At 38.0% G+C, this 14,046-nt stretch overlaps 1 protein-coding gene and 1 pseudogene across 1 annotated transcript in view; both read left to right on the top strand.

Moving 5' to 3' along the window:
• PARD3B (par-3 family cell polarity regulator beta) overlaps window positions 1-14,046 on the top strand; it is a 582,830-nt gene that overhangs the window by 248,847 nt on the left and 319,937 nt on the right. Inside the window, exons 12-13 of the mRNA XM_070933224.1 lie at window positions 261-434; window positions 9,334-9,466. Of these exons, the coding sequence (XP_070789325.1) occupies window positions 261-434; window positions 9,334-9,466 (307 nt within the window). The remainder of the gene's footprint in view (window positions 1-260; window positions 435-9,333; window positions 9,467-14,046) is intronic.
• LOC139309174 (U4 spliceosomal RNA) lies at window positions 12,207-12,317 on the top strand (annotated as a pseudogene).

Genomic DNA, 14,046 nt, shown 5'->3' with positions numbered 1-14,046 from the left:
TCCTCTTTTTATTTTTATGTGTTGAAGAATGCAGAATAGATTTTAGAATATGCTTATAGCAATAGTAATCATGAAAATTCTGCTAGAGTGTTTTAATGTGATGGAGAGATATGTGTTTTTGGAGTATATAGAATTTTATGGAAACTTTAATACTTCATTTAAAAAAAAATACATTTAACACATTGTTGACTGATACTTTAAAGTTTTAAAAAGATGGCACTGTCTTTCTTCCTTTTTTTCTTTTTTCGTTTTTTTTGCAGGATGGGCGGTTACGAATAAATGACCAGCTTATTGCAGTAAATAGTGACTCTTTGCTTGGAAAATCAAACCATGAAGCCATGGAAACTTTGAGGCGTTCAATGTCTATGGAAGGAAATATTCGTGGCATGATACAACTGGTAGTTCTCAGGAGGCCAGAAAGGCAAATTGAAATGGTAGGGGAAACATTTTTTATCCACCTACCTTTGTATCTATTATATCAAACATTGAACTGGGATTGCTGTAATTAACAGTGACATCTACCAACCTTGATCGTTGATACATAATGCTAAACCATTATGTTTTTGAGAACTACTAAATAGAAAAAGATTCATCTCAGATATGAGTAAAGAAACCATTTTTTTTTAATTTAATGTTGATTTGTTCCTTCTTCCTTTGTGAAGATTCATTGGTTGTCCAAGACGGGCATATTCTCATGTATTGCCAGTTTTCTTACTATTACCAAGAAATGCAGCACAAAATACAAGTTTTACCCTTTTCAGCAAACTTTGCTAAGTTCACCGTTACATTTTTGTTTCTGCCATTTTTAAACCATCCCAATTAAGACTTCTTGTCATTATTTCTTTTACTATTGCCTTCCAAATACTTGAACAAAATTATCACCTGACATAAAGATTTGCCTGAAATTTCATAGAAATATAAAATTAAATTGTCCAACATTTATTCGGTTAGTGATGAAGGGCTTTGTGAAAATTCTTTTGACCAACACATCACTAGGCCCATAAATCTTTCTCCCCCTCCTTTTACCACTCAACCAGCAAACCCAGATGACAATAGAATTGAATGGAATGAAATATGAATGGAATGGAATAGGAATGGAACATAATGGAATGGAGTGGAATAGAATAGAATAGAATAGAATAGAATAGAATAGAATAGAATAGAATAGAATAGAATAGAATAGAATAGAATAGAATAGAATAGAATAGAATAGAATAACAGCGTTGGAAGGGATCTTAGAGGTCTTCTAGTCCAACCCCCTGCTCAAGCAGGAAACCCTATACCCCTGCATTAAAATGTAAATGATAAGTACAGTTTGTCTTAAATCTTATTTTCTATAATGCACTAACAGGTATTATCAGATTATTTTTCATGCTGTCCATAAAAAACCAAACATTGTTCCCAAATTGCAAAGAAGAATATGTATTTTTTTTGTTAAACAATTGCTAATGATTGAGTTATGATCTTCAATTCATATTTTTACAATTTTCTCAGTCTTAACTGTATCAGTGTGTTTATATGTATTATGGCTTCTCTTATGAAAACAGAGGTATGAAATGCAGTATACCTTTTTCACATGCCTTGTGAAAAATGCCTAATGAGCATCTTATTAACTCATTTTAAACACTGTTTTTTTAAATAAAATATGCTTGCAGTTCAATTGTAATTCCATTTAGAGCTAAAAAGTATAGCAAAAAGAGCCACGACCTGTTCTTTCTGTTGCCTGTTTAAAAATCCATTATTTTTTTTTTATTGGCTGGGACACTAATGGCATCTTTTCATGACTGTTCTGTTTCACTAACTGAGGACCCTAATTAGGCGGTGTACTGATCAGTTGTTGAGCTATTGATTTGGTTGTTTATCAAAGACCTAGAAAAGCAGGTTTTCATCCCATTGCTGTTAATTTAAAAGTACCTCCGCATGAGCTACCTGCATTTGCTTCAAGCTTAATGTATTTTTAACACCAGAAAAAAATTACAAATTGTAGTGTAAAGGACATAAAGTAAGATTATGGGTTTTTTTTTCCTTTTTTTAAAATTGAGAAGAGATGCTGTACTGGATAAAAATGCCTTATTACTTATTAATATAAACTTTAATATTTTAGTTAAATAGCTCCTATTATATCCGTGATGGTGAACCTATGGCACATGGGCCAGAGGTGGCACACAGAGCCCTCTGTGTGGGCACATGTGCTGTCACCAGCTGCTTTTCTGGCTTCCGATGCGCACCGGCCAGTTGGTCTTCGCGCATGCCGGAGCGCTGTAAACCTGAAGACCAGGTGGCCGGAACGTGCATGCGCACCGGCCACCTGGTCTTTGGGTTTACGGCGCTCCCACGTGTATGTGTGTGCACGTTCCAGTTTGGGCACTCGATGCCGAAAAGGTCGCCATCACTGTTCTATATGATTTCCTACAATAATACTTTCAGTAAAGTGCTGAGGAATATCCCCACTCCTGCTAGTCTACATCAGGAGCATTACAGTGCTAGGCCAAGCTCTCAGAAGGATTGGTTAAACAGGGGAAAATGAGAAAATTGGGATTTAGTTGAAAATCAGTTTGATAATCTGTTTCCACTGCAAGACTATATTTTTATTGGCAGATATTATCCTTATATGCCTTATATACAGATAGAATTATACAGATGTTTTTAAGTCTCTGATTATTGAAACTCGCAAAAATATCAAAAGATAAAGAAGGAAGTAAAAACAAAATCGGCAACCTGGAGAGTATAATAGAAGGAAAAGCAAATAATTCAATATACCACTTAAGAATAAAAAGAAAAAAGACTTCAGGAGCAAAATGCAAGAGATAAAAATGAGTTATTCATAATGTTTTGGTGTGAGATATGGAAATACTAGAATATTTAAAGGAAAATAACTTTATATATAACAAACTATGGGAGAAATAGGTTAGGAAACATAACACAAGGGAGGGAGGTTTTAAGAGGAAAATAGAATATGAACAGAGTGTTTGTACACCAATTAGATAAAGGGATCATTCAGTATTTATTTGTTTGTTTGTTTTTCATACTTCTTAACCACACATCTATTATAGATTATATTATAAATTGTTGTACAATGTATTATTATATTATAAATTGTATTATACAATTGTATTATAAATTGTTATATATTATATAGATTATAAGTATTACGTATTTAAGTTAAAATAAGTAAATAAAATGTATTTGATACTTGAGACGTATAGTTTACAACAAAATTAAACTTGATAAATAAAGAATCCAGTGAATAGAGTGAGATATTTAAAGTATGCTGAAAGGAAAAATAAAGTACAGAGGTACTTTATGAGTGTTGGTCAAAGGTAATAGGATTAAATTGAGGCAGAGGCTGTTCAATTGCTAGTGTATGACTAGTGTTGACAATGGAATTATCTGAATGAGCATTTTAACAGATTATTTAAATTAAATGCTTTGGGTGTGTACATGATTAAAGAATAGATAGCAACATACCTAAACTAGAGCAGCAGAATTCTTATCTGAACAATAATTATGGCTAAAAAAGAAATAAAAATGAATAGCAATTATAACTATTGTTAAGAACAAAACCATAAAAATGAACAACAAAAACAGTTCTGGAGATCTTCAGAATAGCAGATATGTTGCAGGACAAAAGAGGGAATCAGATATTTACATCCTTTCAGCATGCCAGGAACTTCAAGAAGAGCAGCCCCCAAAAAGTAAAAATGAAAAATGAAAGTTAAAAGAAAAGATGAATGAAAAATGATGGAAATGACTGTACATGTAAATGTGTTTATGAGAAATAGAAATAAAAAAGTTTTTTTTTAAAAAAAGAATCGCAGCTGGTGGACCCCCGGAAGCTGGCAATTGAATAGGATTCTAGATCTACAATGAGGTTCAGACTTTCTGGAGATATTTACCACCATTTTAATACTTTTCTTAAGGGACAGGGAGTCTAAATAGTAACACTTAGCGATGGCTAGATAGTCCATCTTACCAGGGACTTGATCACAAACGTAGAAAATGGAACCTTTGCCAAGAATATTTTAGACCATAGCGTAGCAGGAAGCATCCTAGGATGGTCTGATGACATATCTAATCAATACCGTGGGAACCTAGACAGCATTTTTCTACCTGCACTAAATGCATATATAGAGAAATCTGCAATGCACAAATACAACTAAATAAACTTTTCTCCATGGGTATTTCTTGGATGTGGAAGGGGAAAAAAATGGTTCACACTACTATTTTTTTTTTAATTTGGAAATTTTTATATTACTGCCTACTCGCTCATGGCAATTTAAGGTGGCTTACAGGAAATAAAAAACACAATATAGAAGAAATAAAAATAATAATAAAATAATAATAAAACTCAGTGTACACATGTGTTACCTCTCCTGCGGGAGCTGCATTGGTTGCCGATTTGCGTCTGGGTGCAATTCAAGTGCTGGTTGTCACTTTTAAAGCACTTCGTGGCTTGGGGCCAAGTTATCTGAGGGATCGTCTCTTGCCAGTCACATCCACCCAACCCACTAGAGAGGTGAGGCAAGGAATGTTGCGAGTCCCATCTTCTAAGGAGATACATCCGGCAGAAACCAGTAGAAGGGCCTTCTCTGTGGTGGCTCACTCCCTATGGAACATCATCCCTCCTGAAATTAGACTGGCCCCCACTCTGACACTTTCAGAAGGCGCTAAAGACGTGGTTCTGCCAGCGGGCCTGGGGAACCCAGAGCCAGATGGAGCCCATTAAATGGCTGATATGAGTGTGTTTTGTCACCAGAGTGGGGTAAGGGATTATTATTCTGCACAAAACCATGTGGGCCACTGCATTTTGCACTAACTGGAGCTTCTAGATGCTTTTCAAGGGCAACCCCATGTAGAGCGTATTGCAATAGTCAAGACGGGAAGTGACTAGGGCATAAGCGAGTAGGGATTTTTGGTCCAGGAAAAGGCATAGCTGGCACACCCGCACACCCTCCTGGGCATGACTGCTACCTGCTCAAAGAGCAGGAGTCGCAAGTCCAGGAGAACCCCCAGATTACACACTGGGTGTGTATGGGGCAGTGCCATCCTAAGACCAAAGGTGGCAATTCTGCATGGACCAAAAAACCCAAAAACAAGAGCCACTAGGTCCATGATGGTGAACCTATGGCACGTGTGCCACAGGTGGCACGCAGAGCCCTCTCTGTGGGCACGCGAGCTGTCGCCTAGCTCAGTTGCACTGCGCAATAGCTTCCCACCGGCCAGCTAATTTTCAGGTCTGCCCTGCAAACGGCATGCCTGGGGAGACCTACCTTTCTCCTCACTTTCTGCTGCCTATGCCTTCCCAGATCTCTGGAGATTCCCCTCCCAGTGATGTTTTGGGAGGCGAGGCTTTTTTCCCTCCCCCCCCCAGCCGTTTTGGGAGGCAAAGGCTATTTTTCCTCCTCCCAGCTGTTTTGGAAGCTTCCCTCCCCCACTCCCAACCGTTTTGGGAGGCAAAGGTTTTTTTTCCCCTTCCCTGCCGTTTTGGAAGCTTCCCCCCCCAGCTGTTTGGGAGGCAAAGGCTATTTTTCCCCCTCCCAGCTGTTTTGGAAGCTTCCGCCCCCAGCCGTTTTGGGAGGTAAAGGCTTCCACCCCCAGTGCTGTTTTGAGATGTGAGGCCAAAAGGGGGAAATTGTGCGCGCATGCAGGGGTCGTGTGCGCATGCGGGGGGGTTGCATGCATGTGCAGAGAGGTGGGGCATGTGGGAGGGGCATTCCATTATGTGTGTGGGCACATCCGTGCGCACGATAGCGTGTACGGGCATACTTTTGGCACCCGAAGGAAAAAAGGTTAGCCATCATTGCACTAGGTCTTGCCTAGGTTCAGTTTTAACCCGTTGCTCCCCATCCAGCCCCTAAGAGCCTCCAGACACTGAGAAGGAGGTCACAGCATTGCTTAACTCACCACAGGCTGAGATATACAACTGAGTATCATCAGCATATTGATGATATCTCAGTCCATGGTGACGAATGATCTCACCCAATGGCCTCATGTAGATGTTGAAGAGGAGCGGAGAGAATACTGAGCCCTGCAGGTTCTTTGCTAATCTTCTGGGTTGTTACTACAATGTCCTGGGAGAGGAATCGGTATCTTGTGCCAGTCTGTTCTCCAAAGTTCTGAAAAAGATTTGCTGATCATTTCTTTTGCTGTAATATATAAATGTGGTTAAAATAGGGGATTGGCTGGCCATCCTGAAGTGGTGTAGACAATGTTGCCCTTTTTGAACACCACTGAATGATTTGAAGGTACCCAAGACCCCCAAAGCTGCATGCTGGTAAATTTCTTCCTGAAAAAGAGAAGAGGACTACATTATACCAGCCTAAGAGGAACTGCTGACCAGCATAACTTAATTCTCAGTAGGAAGGGAGCCTAGCTATAGCAAGGCACACATTTGCTAACACTGAAGGCTGCATGTATAACCTGTAGAGAGATGTTTAACTTTGAAATGCTTGGATAGGCATACATAATTCAAGCTTTTGTTTTGTTCTTTTACTGCTACTTCTCTATTACCATCACTTATCAGAATGGCCCGAGGGAAGTAGGAAAAAAGGGGGAAAGAAACTGATTTGTTTAGCTTCTGTAAAGCTGTGGAAATGAAATACTGTCTACTTTGCTTTACATGCCCGCAAATGAAAGTACTAATTTGCATTATCATGGTAATAAAAAGGAAAAAGATATTGTGTGCTGTCCATTAGAACAATTCCAATGAACCCATGAGACCCTTATAACACTGGCCTTCTCAGGTTAGAGAAGGAAAACGATAAAAAAAAAAACTTTAAAAACCACCAATTTAGAAAGATGTAAAGGAAAAATGGGATTTTCCTCTTTTTCCACTCCTTAGACACATATTGATATTATGAGGAAAGTTCCAGAATAGACAGACATGAACAAAATGTGGCATCCAGATTATTTTCTGACTTATTATTGCTTTTTAGATGAACAGATTCTTGACAATGAATGGTTTATAAGCCTTATTTTAAATGTGAACCTGGAGTCTTATCGTGGTTTGTTTTTATGCATTGTACAAAACTTTTTCAAAATGCACTGTTGGTATAGCCAAACAAACAAAACCCACCTCTTCAGACTGAACTTTATTTTTAACTTTTTTTTCATTTCATTTCATTTTCATTTCATTTTATTTGATTTATATACCCTGAGGTCCTTAACTTCCTTGAGAGTAGATAGTCCAAAAGAGAGGTGAATATGTCAACTTTACATTCCAAGGTACACAGTTGGTTCCACAACCTGCAGAATATTGAAGAACCCTAAGTTAGGAGATGACTATAGTACTTTACCTAATTAATTTCAGAGGGCCATAGACTCTAGTCTAATTTTAATGATAGTTTTAACCAACGATTGTATCCTGAATGCTAGAAACACGTCCTGTGATTACAATTCTGCAAAACAAAGCCCAATGTGTCAATGCTTTGCAAATAGTTTTAAAAAAAGGAAATGTGCTTTTAATTGTTGTGAAAATAGGATTTTTATAGCTAATCTGTGAAAATTAAGAACAGTTAATCTGTATTTTAAATTAATATTTTAATTCCATTTAGTAAGTTGTTTATTTTTATAACAGAAATGTCAGAAGAAATTTGGAATGGTTATTGATGTGAAAAATAAAAACTTTATAAAGCCAGATACATTGGCATATGATTTAGGGGTATGCCATTTGTTTCCAAAGCCATTCTGGTGTGCATTCATTACAGCACATATGTGGCAGCCACTGAGAGAAGGGAACCAGCTGGCTGTCAAAAAATTACCATTGGCACAGTTTTTCTTGTCTTGACAAGACTACAAGCTGCCTTCACAGATGGAGTAATAATGGGAAGCCAGTTGTGGTCAGAAGATGCATTACATGTATTTTTCCTCTCATGATATATGGGACTTTGCTAAATATTCAGTAGTTTTCTTTTTTTTAGCCCTCCTCCAGTAAAAATAACCCCCTCTCAAAAGAACTATTTGAATGTTTCCTGCCATTGTTTCTCATGGATGCTGCTCCTTTATTCCCTTTTGTGTCCTTTTAAAAAATTACTTCTCATAATAGCTATGACTGGTGTTAACTTGCCAATCAAATTTGCCATTAGAGGCAGCTGATAGTCAATTAAGTGTTAGAGCACACTGAAACAAATGATGGCAGACTAAATGAATACACAAATATATTCACCAAGAATACCAATAATTCTCAGAAAAAAGAACAAATAGTCAGAAGGCAAAGCCCATGTTCCTTGCCCAGGTCTCATTTAGAGACTTGAAAAAATGAAGAAATTTAATGCTGCTTCATCTAGTGGTGAGCTCTTGGGTGCCACTTTACATCTCATAATGACACTACTCAGTTACATGGAGATGGCTACCTTGAATACTAACAGGTGCTGCCTTGTACAAACCTAGGGACAAGCAATTCATGAGTGGAAAGTTGCACACACCTTTTTCCCTTGGAATGTGTGGCTACAAAAGTTTTGATTGATGGAGGAGGGTGGTTAAGGGAAAAAAGTAGGTGCTCTAGGCCTATGTCAGCTGCAAACCATATGTCTCATCCCTTAATCCAGGCATGTCAAACACGTGGCCTGTGGGCCACACCTACCCTGGCCCCACAAGGGCAAAAAAAATCCCGATATGTCACGATATGGCCCGCGATGCAATCAGGTTTGACACCCCTGCCTTAATCTCTTCCTTAAAGTCCTTCCTATGCCTTAGTCCATTTTTATCAATTTGGAAAAGACACCTTAACTATCCAACATCTTCCTTCAAAAGCCAAAATTCTAGTAACATAATGCTGTTGGCCATGTCTCAGACAGCCCTTAGTATCATCTGCAGGAGGTATGGCTCTTCAACACAAGCACATTGCCCATTCCAGTTTTAGTGGATCAAATCACAGGAATTGGTTCCAGTTGCAATTTCCTTTTACAATTATTAATAACTATTTTAAATGTCTCAAAGGTGCTTTTTCAAAAGGCAAGTGGACTGTTTTTTCCTTGAGGAAGAAGACTATTTTAAATGTAGGTCTGTCTATATTTAGATCTGAGTATTCACAACATACAATAAATGTTTTGGAAACAATGCAAAGATTGGGTGAAGAAGAAATTGACAAAGTGTTGCATTATTACCTTAAAGACTGCCAGATTTATTATGTTATATACCTTGGTGAATCACTGTCAACTACCAGATGCATTGTTTTACATCTGACACTAGGGATAATGAGCTCACCAGAAGCTCCAGCCAGCATAGAGAGTGATAAGAGTACCTTAGAGTTATGGGTCAACAACTTCTGAAGGGTTGTTGTAAAACATTCAAGTATTATATTACCGTAATAAATATGATTTTATTTTGTTCTAGGAATGCAAAGAACCTGACATATTATTTCCAAAAGCAGACGTTGAAGGGAATATTAATTTCACAAGCACTCCTAAGCAAATTGATGCTGCTGTACAATGTTTTGTCACATATTCCCCACAGGAAAAGTTAAAAGGTAAGCACTATGCATTGGGCTTGGCTTCTGCCTTTAACATTTCGGGTCGGGCATGGGGGTGTCATTGTATTATTTTCAGAAACTCATAACAACCTAGAAAATAATTCCTAAAGTACAGATTGCAAAATATCTAAGATTTTATGAATGGTGGAAGAGCTGATTCTGACTTGATGAATTGGCTTCTTGACATAAATTCCACCTTTAAAAGGTTTCCAACTTAATGCTATGAAACAAACTTAGAAATACAAATTGTAATTTCAGTATTCATTTTCTATCAATCTTAACTAACTCCATTGTTCCTAAACTTAGATAAGAAGTTCAGATGTGGTATATAATTTTTTGTTGTTGTATTGATATATTTGTAATGACTTATTTTAAATAATATCCTGCATATATTAGCTGGTTTGAACAATAAAAATTACGTTAACTGTTTTTCTTCATCTTTAGATGTTCTAATTTTTTAAAATAATTTACTAAAAACAGTTCAAATAGTGTTGTAGGTTAGCATTTTTTTTCTGGAATGTTAAAATATATTAATTTTTAATCAAAGGTAAATGATTAAAAATGACAAGTTCTTGTATATAAAATTAAGGACCAAAATCTAAAACTGAAAATTCCATTACGTAAACAATGGAAAATTAAAAACGGGAAAGGAATGGATGGAGAACGGTATATGCTCTAGTCTTCCTTTGCTACCTCACATTTGTTTAACAGTGTGTTTTCAGACTTGCATCTAAAACTGAATGTGTAATTTTGCCCTGAGAAAGAGATTCCAAAACAGATAATGAGTGACAGCTATTCAGAGAAAAAAGCCTTCCCAGGGAATTAGCAGAACATTCCCTACTCCCACTCCTATGTTAATATATTTTCTAAAACTCCAGGCAATACAGTTCTAAATTTAGAGTGTTGAACTATCTCTCTTAGTTACATATTTCCTCCTGTCATTATTTTGGACTTCAAGCACATTTTTAAAATTTTAATACTTCCCTTTAACTTGGGAATGTGCTGCACCCCAGATCCAAAGACAAAATTAAGTTGTTGGCTTTGGATATGAAGCACAACACATTCCCTACCTTTGACCACGTTCTTATATAGAGGAAGAAATAAGCAAATCTGGGCTAAAGTAATTGGGATAGGAGAAAAACATTCTTGATACAAATGCATATAGGAGAGTTCTATTTCTTGATAACATGAGAAAACTTTTTAATATGCTTTTATGAATAGAGGTAGTTGTTGCTTCTGGTATGTTGTGGTTATGCTGGCTTGAATCAAATGCTATCTTTGCATTATGAGAAATTTTCTGCTAGTCCAAAAAACAGGCTGTTTTTTGGGCCATTTTTTGAAAAATAGCCTGAAAAATGCCCTCAAAAAAGACTGTTTTTCAGGCCATTTTTGGGCCATTTTCAGGCCATTTTTCAGGCCAAAATTGGCCCGAAAAAAGGCCTGAAAATGGCTTGAAAATGGCCCCAAAATGCCCAAAAAATGGTGAGTTTTTTGGGTCATTTTTGGCCATTTTTCAGGTAAAAGACAGCCCAAAAAATGGCCTGACAAACACTCTTTGGGCTGTTTTCAGGCTGTTTTTCAGGCCATTTTCAGGCCATTTTTCAGTCCAAAAACAGCCTGAAAAACAGCCTGAAAAACAGCCTGAAAAATCTGGCTGCGAGAGGAAGAGACATGTCCTGGGTCCCCTCGTCCCAGAAGCAGCAACCTTGCACTCTTCCCATCTTTGCTAGCCCCCTTCTTTGCATGGGATCGCCCAGCAAATGAGAGGGAGAAGGGGGCAGCGTTTTTTGTGCTCCTGTTTCTGTGTGACACTCTTCCCTCAATGCTAGTGGCTGCCACTGCCCCCTTCTCTGTCTCCACTGCTGGGAGATCCTGTGCGAAGAAGGGGGCTAGGAGAGAGGGGAGAGTGTGAGGTTGCTGCTTCTCGGATGAGGGGACTCGGGAAGCATCTGAGTCCAGTTTACCCAGCTTCTCTTCCTCTCACAGCCAGCTTTCCCAGTCTAGTTTGACGCAGTCTCTCCCTCCCTCCCTCCCTCCCTCTCTCTCACACACACACAGTTGGATCTTTCTTTCCTCCTGCCCCCCACTGGAAACCTCTGGATTCCCTCCCCAATCCTGCCTGTCCCATACAGATACCACCTATACAAGTGATGTAGAGTTGACCACGCCCACTCAGTCACACGACCCCCCCCCCCAGCCATGCCCACACAGCCAGTTATTAGGGCAGAGAATTGGTTGTTAAAAAATTTGGAGCCCACCATTGGTAGTAGAGTATGTGGAGGAGAAGAAATCTTTAAATAATGAAAATCAGATTAAAGTAGGCAAAAAATGTTAGATTAAAATTTTGTAACTGAAAACAAGCATGCTCATAACATGTATTGTGTAAAAGGAATGTGTTTGTGTGTGTAAATGGTGATGTGATGTGAATGGGAGTGTGAAGGAGCACATGTACATGAAGGCAAACCCTCAGTTTTAAAATTTGTGTAGGAAGGGGCTAGATTGCACTGTTGTCTGTGCAACGACTCAAGAAAGAGATTTGTTGTCTGCTGCACAACTCAAGAAAGGCTTGACTGAGTAATGTAAAAGTATGAACCAATGTTGTTAAAAAAATAAACCTGTGAGGGGTTGTTGAAGAATTAATCCTAAATGTAATAGGTACTGCTTTATTGTTAAATGTTGAAATCTATTAATCTGGTATTAATTTGGAATACCAATACACTGAATTTATTTCTTCTAGAAAACTGTGCAGTGGCAGAATCATAGCCAGTGAGGTTTATCCAAGACATGATTATTGCTAATTGAAGTGGTTCATTGATGTTCTTCTCATTTCTCATGTATTTCTATAAATCCTGGCATTCTGTCAATTTACTTTGGCTTTTTAAAAAAGAAATCTAATATTCTTGTGAAAAGATTAAGAGTCGCTTCTTTAAAGTAATTTTGCTTTGCCTATCATTATTGGAAGGAATACTTAAAAATCCAATATTGAAATGCCAACCTTCAGTCTATTTTTACATGAATCATCTAATACTTGCTACCCTGAGGTCCTCAGTTTGTTCCTCTGCCAAGCCGTGATGCAGACTCAGCATTTGTTTGGAACAACCTCTACAAAGAAGTATTATTTCAGTGCCAGCAATTTCACATTTCTGTTGCTGAAAGTTTACTGGAATCTGCCTCATCAGAGGATTTCTAAAGTCCCCCAGAAAACTATGAAGTTGCCAACAAACTTATCATTTTTGTGGCTATGTCACAGGTTTCCATTCCAACAACCCAAGATACTGATTCTCTATATGTACCAATAAGGGAGAATAGGAATGAAGATACACACACACACACACACACACACACACACACACACACACACACACACACACACATTCTCCTTTATTGTGATTTATATGTAATTTGAAAGATTGCATCATTTTAGGAGGCTAGTCAGATAAGCATTTTTTAATTATCTTCACTTAATTCATGAGTAACCTTTACTATATAGGTTAATATAACTAAAACTGGCCTTTGTGATATTAAAGTAGGCAAATATCTGCCTAAATATCTCAAAAAGCAGGTTTAAAAGTGAATTCAAAATAAGATAATTTACAATTTACCTTTAAAAGCACTGCTGAGCCTCCTAGAAAGAAAAGGCACATTGCCTCAAGGTGATACCCTGCATCAAATTTCTCAAGAGTGATAGAGTGGTCTGTACAATTTTTCAACAGTATTGAGTTATTCTTACTTTACTTATTTACAAAACTAATTTGAGGGTAGTATTTTATTCATCTGGTAAAATTAGAGCCCACCTGGATTATATTGTTCAAAATTCCCCTAAATTGGCAATAACCATTTAATTTTTCTATTGCATTATTTATTTCAGTATATTAAAGTATTTGCACGAAACGTTCAATTTGTCCAGCTCTCATTTGGTGCCATTTAGGCCTATATATTTTTTATTATTTTTACTTACAGTTTTCTCGTCTAGCATGTATCTATCAACTTTCAGTTATTTTGTTGATTTGGGTAGAATCTGTGAGCCTGGTTTTGATGTGTCATGTCTAAAAGCTTTATGATATTTTAGAGACTTAGGGTTAAAATTAGTCATAAAGTGATCCTCAACTTTCATTTAGCGATCATTCAAAGTTATAACGATGCTGAAAAAAGTGACTTACAACAATCCTTGCACTTACGACTATCATAGCGTCCCCATGATCACATGGTCAGAATTCAGGTGCTTGGCAACCAGCATCTATGTTGTGGCCTGTCAGCTGCTGGCCCCTCCAGCAGATGAGGAAGAGGTGTGGGAATCAGGGTCAGCATCAAGGGAACCTGAGAGCTCCGAGGGGGAAGACGGAATGGAGCTGGCAGAGAGAGAGAGAGGGAGAGAGAGATGAAGCCTGGGCTGTCCATCAGCCCTCAGATGGAGAGTCAACAGCCTCCAGGTCTGGAGATGGCTGATGAGGAAGAGGAGGAACAACTGGGTCCAGCGCCTGACACGCAGATGCTCAGAAGGCAGAGGAGAGGAGAGCAGTGGAAATCTGTGGCCCAATCCTTGGGAAGGAAGAGCCACCGCTGCTAGCAAAGCCCGA

This window comes from Pituophis catenifer, unplaced genomic scaffold (genome assembly GCF_029215685.1).
Source record: "Pituophis catenifer annectens isolate HBS135680 unplaced genomic scaffold, rPitCat1.0.hap2 SCAF_1, whole genome shotgun sequence".
Classification (NCBI taxonomy): domain Eukaryota; kingdom Metazoa; phylum Chordata; class Lepidosauria; order Squamata; family Colubridae; genus Pituophis; species Pituophis catenifer.
The sequence above is the reverse complement of the archived record's forward strand: the minus strand, read 5'-3'. Positions and strand labels throughout refer to the sequence as shown.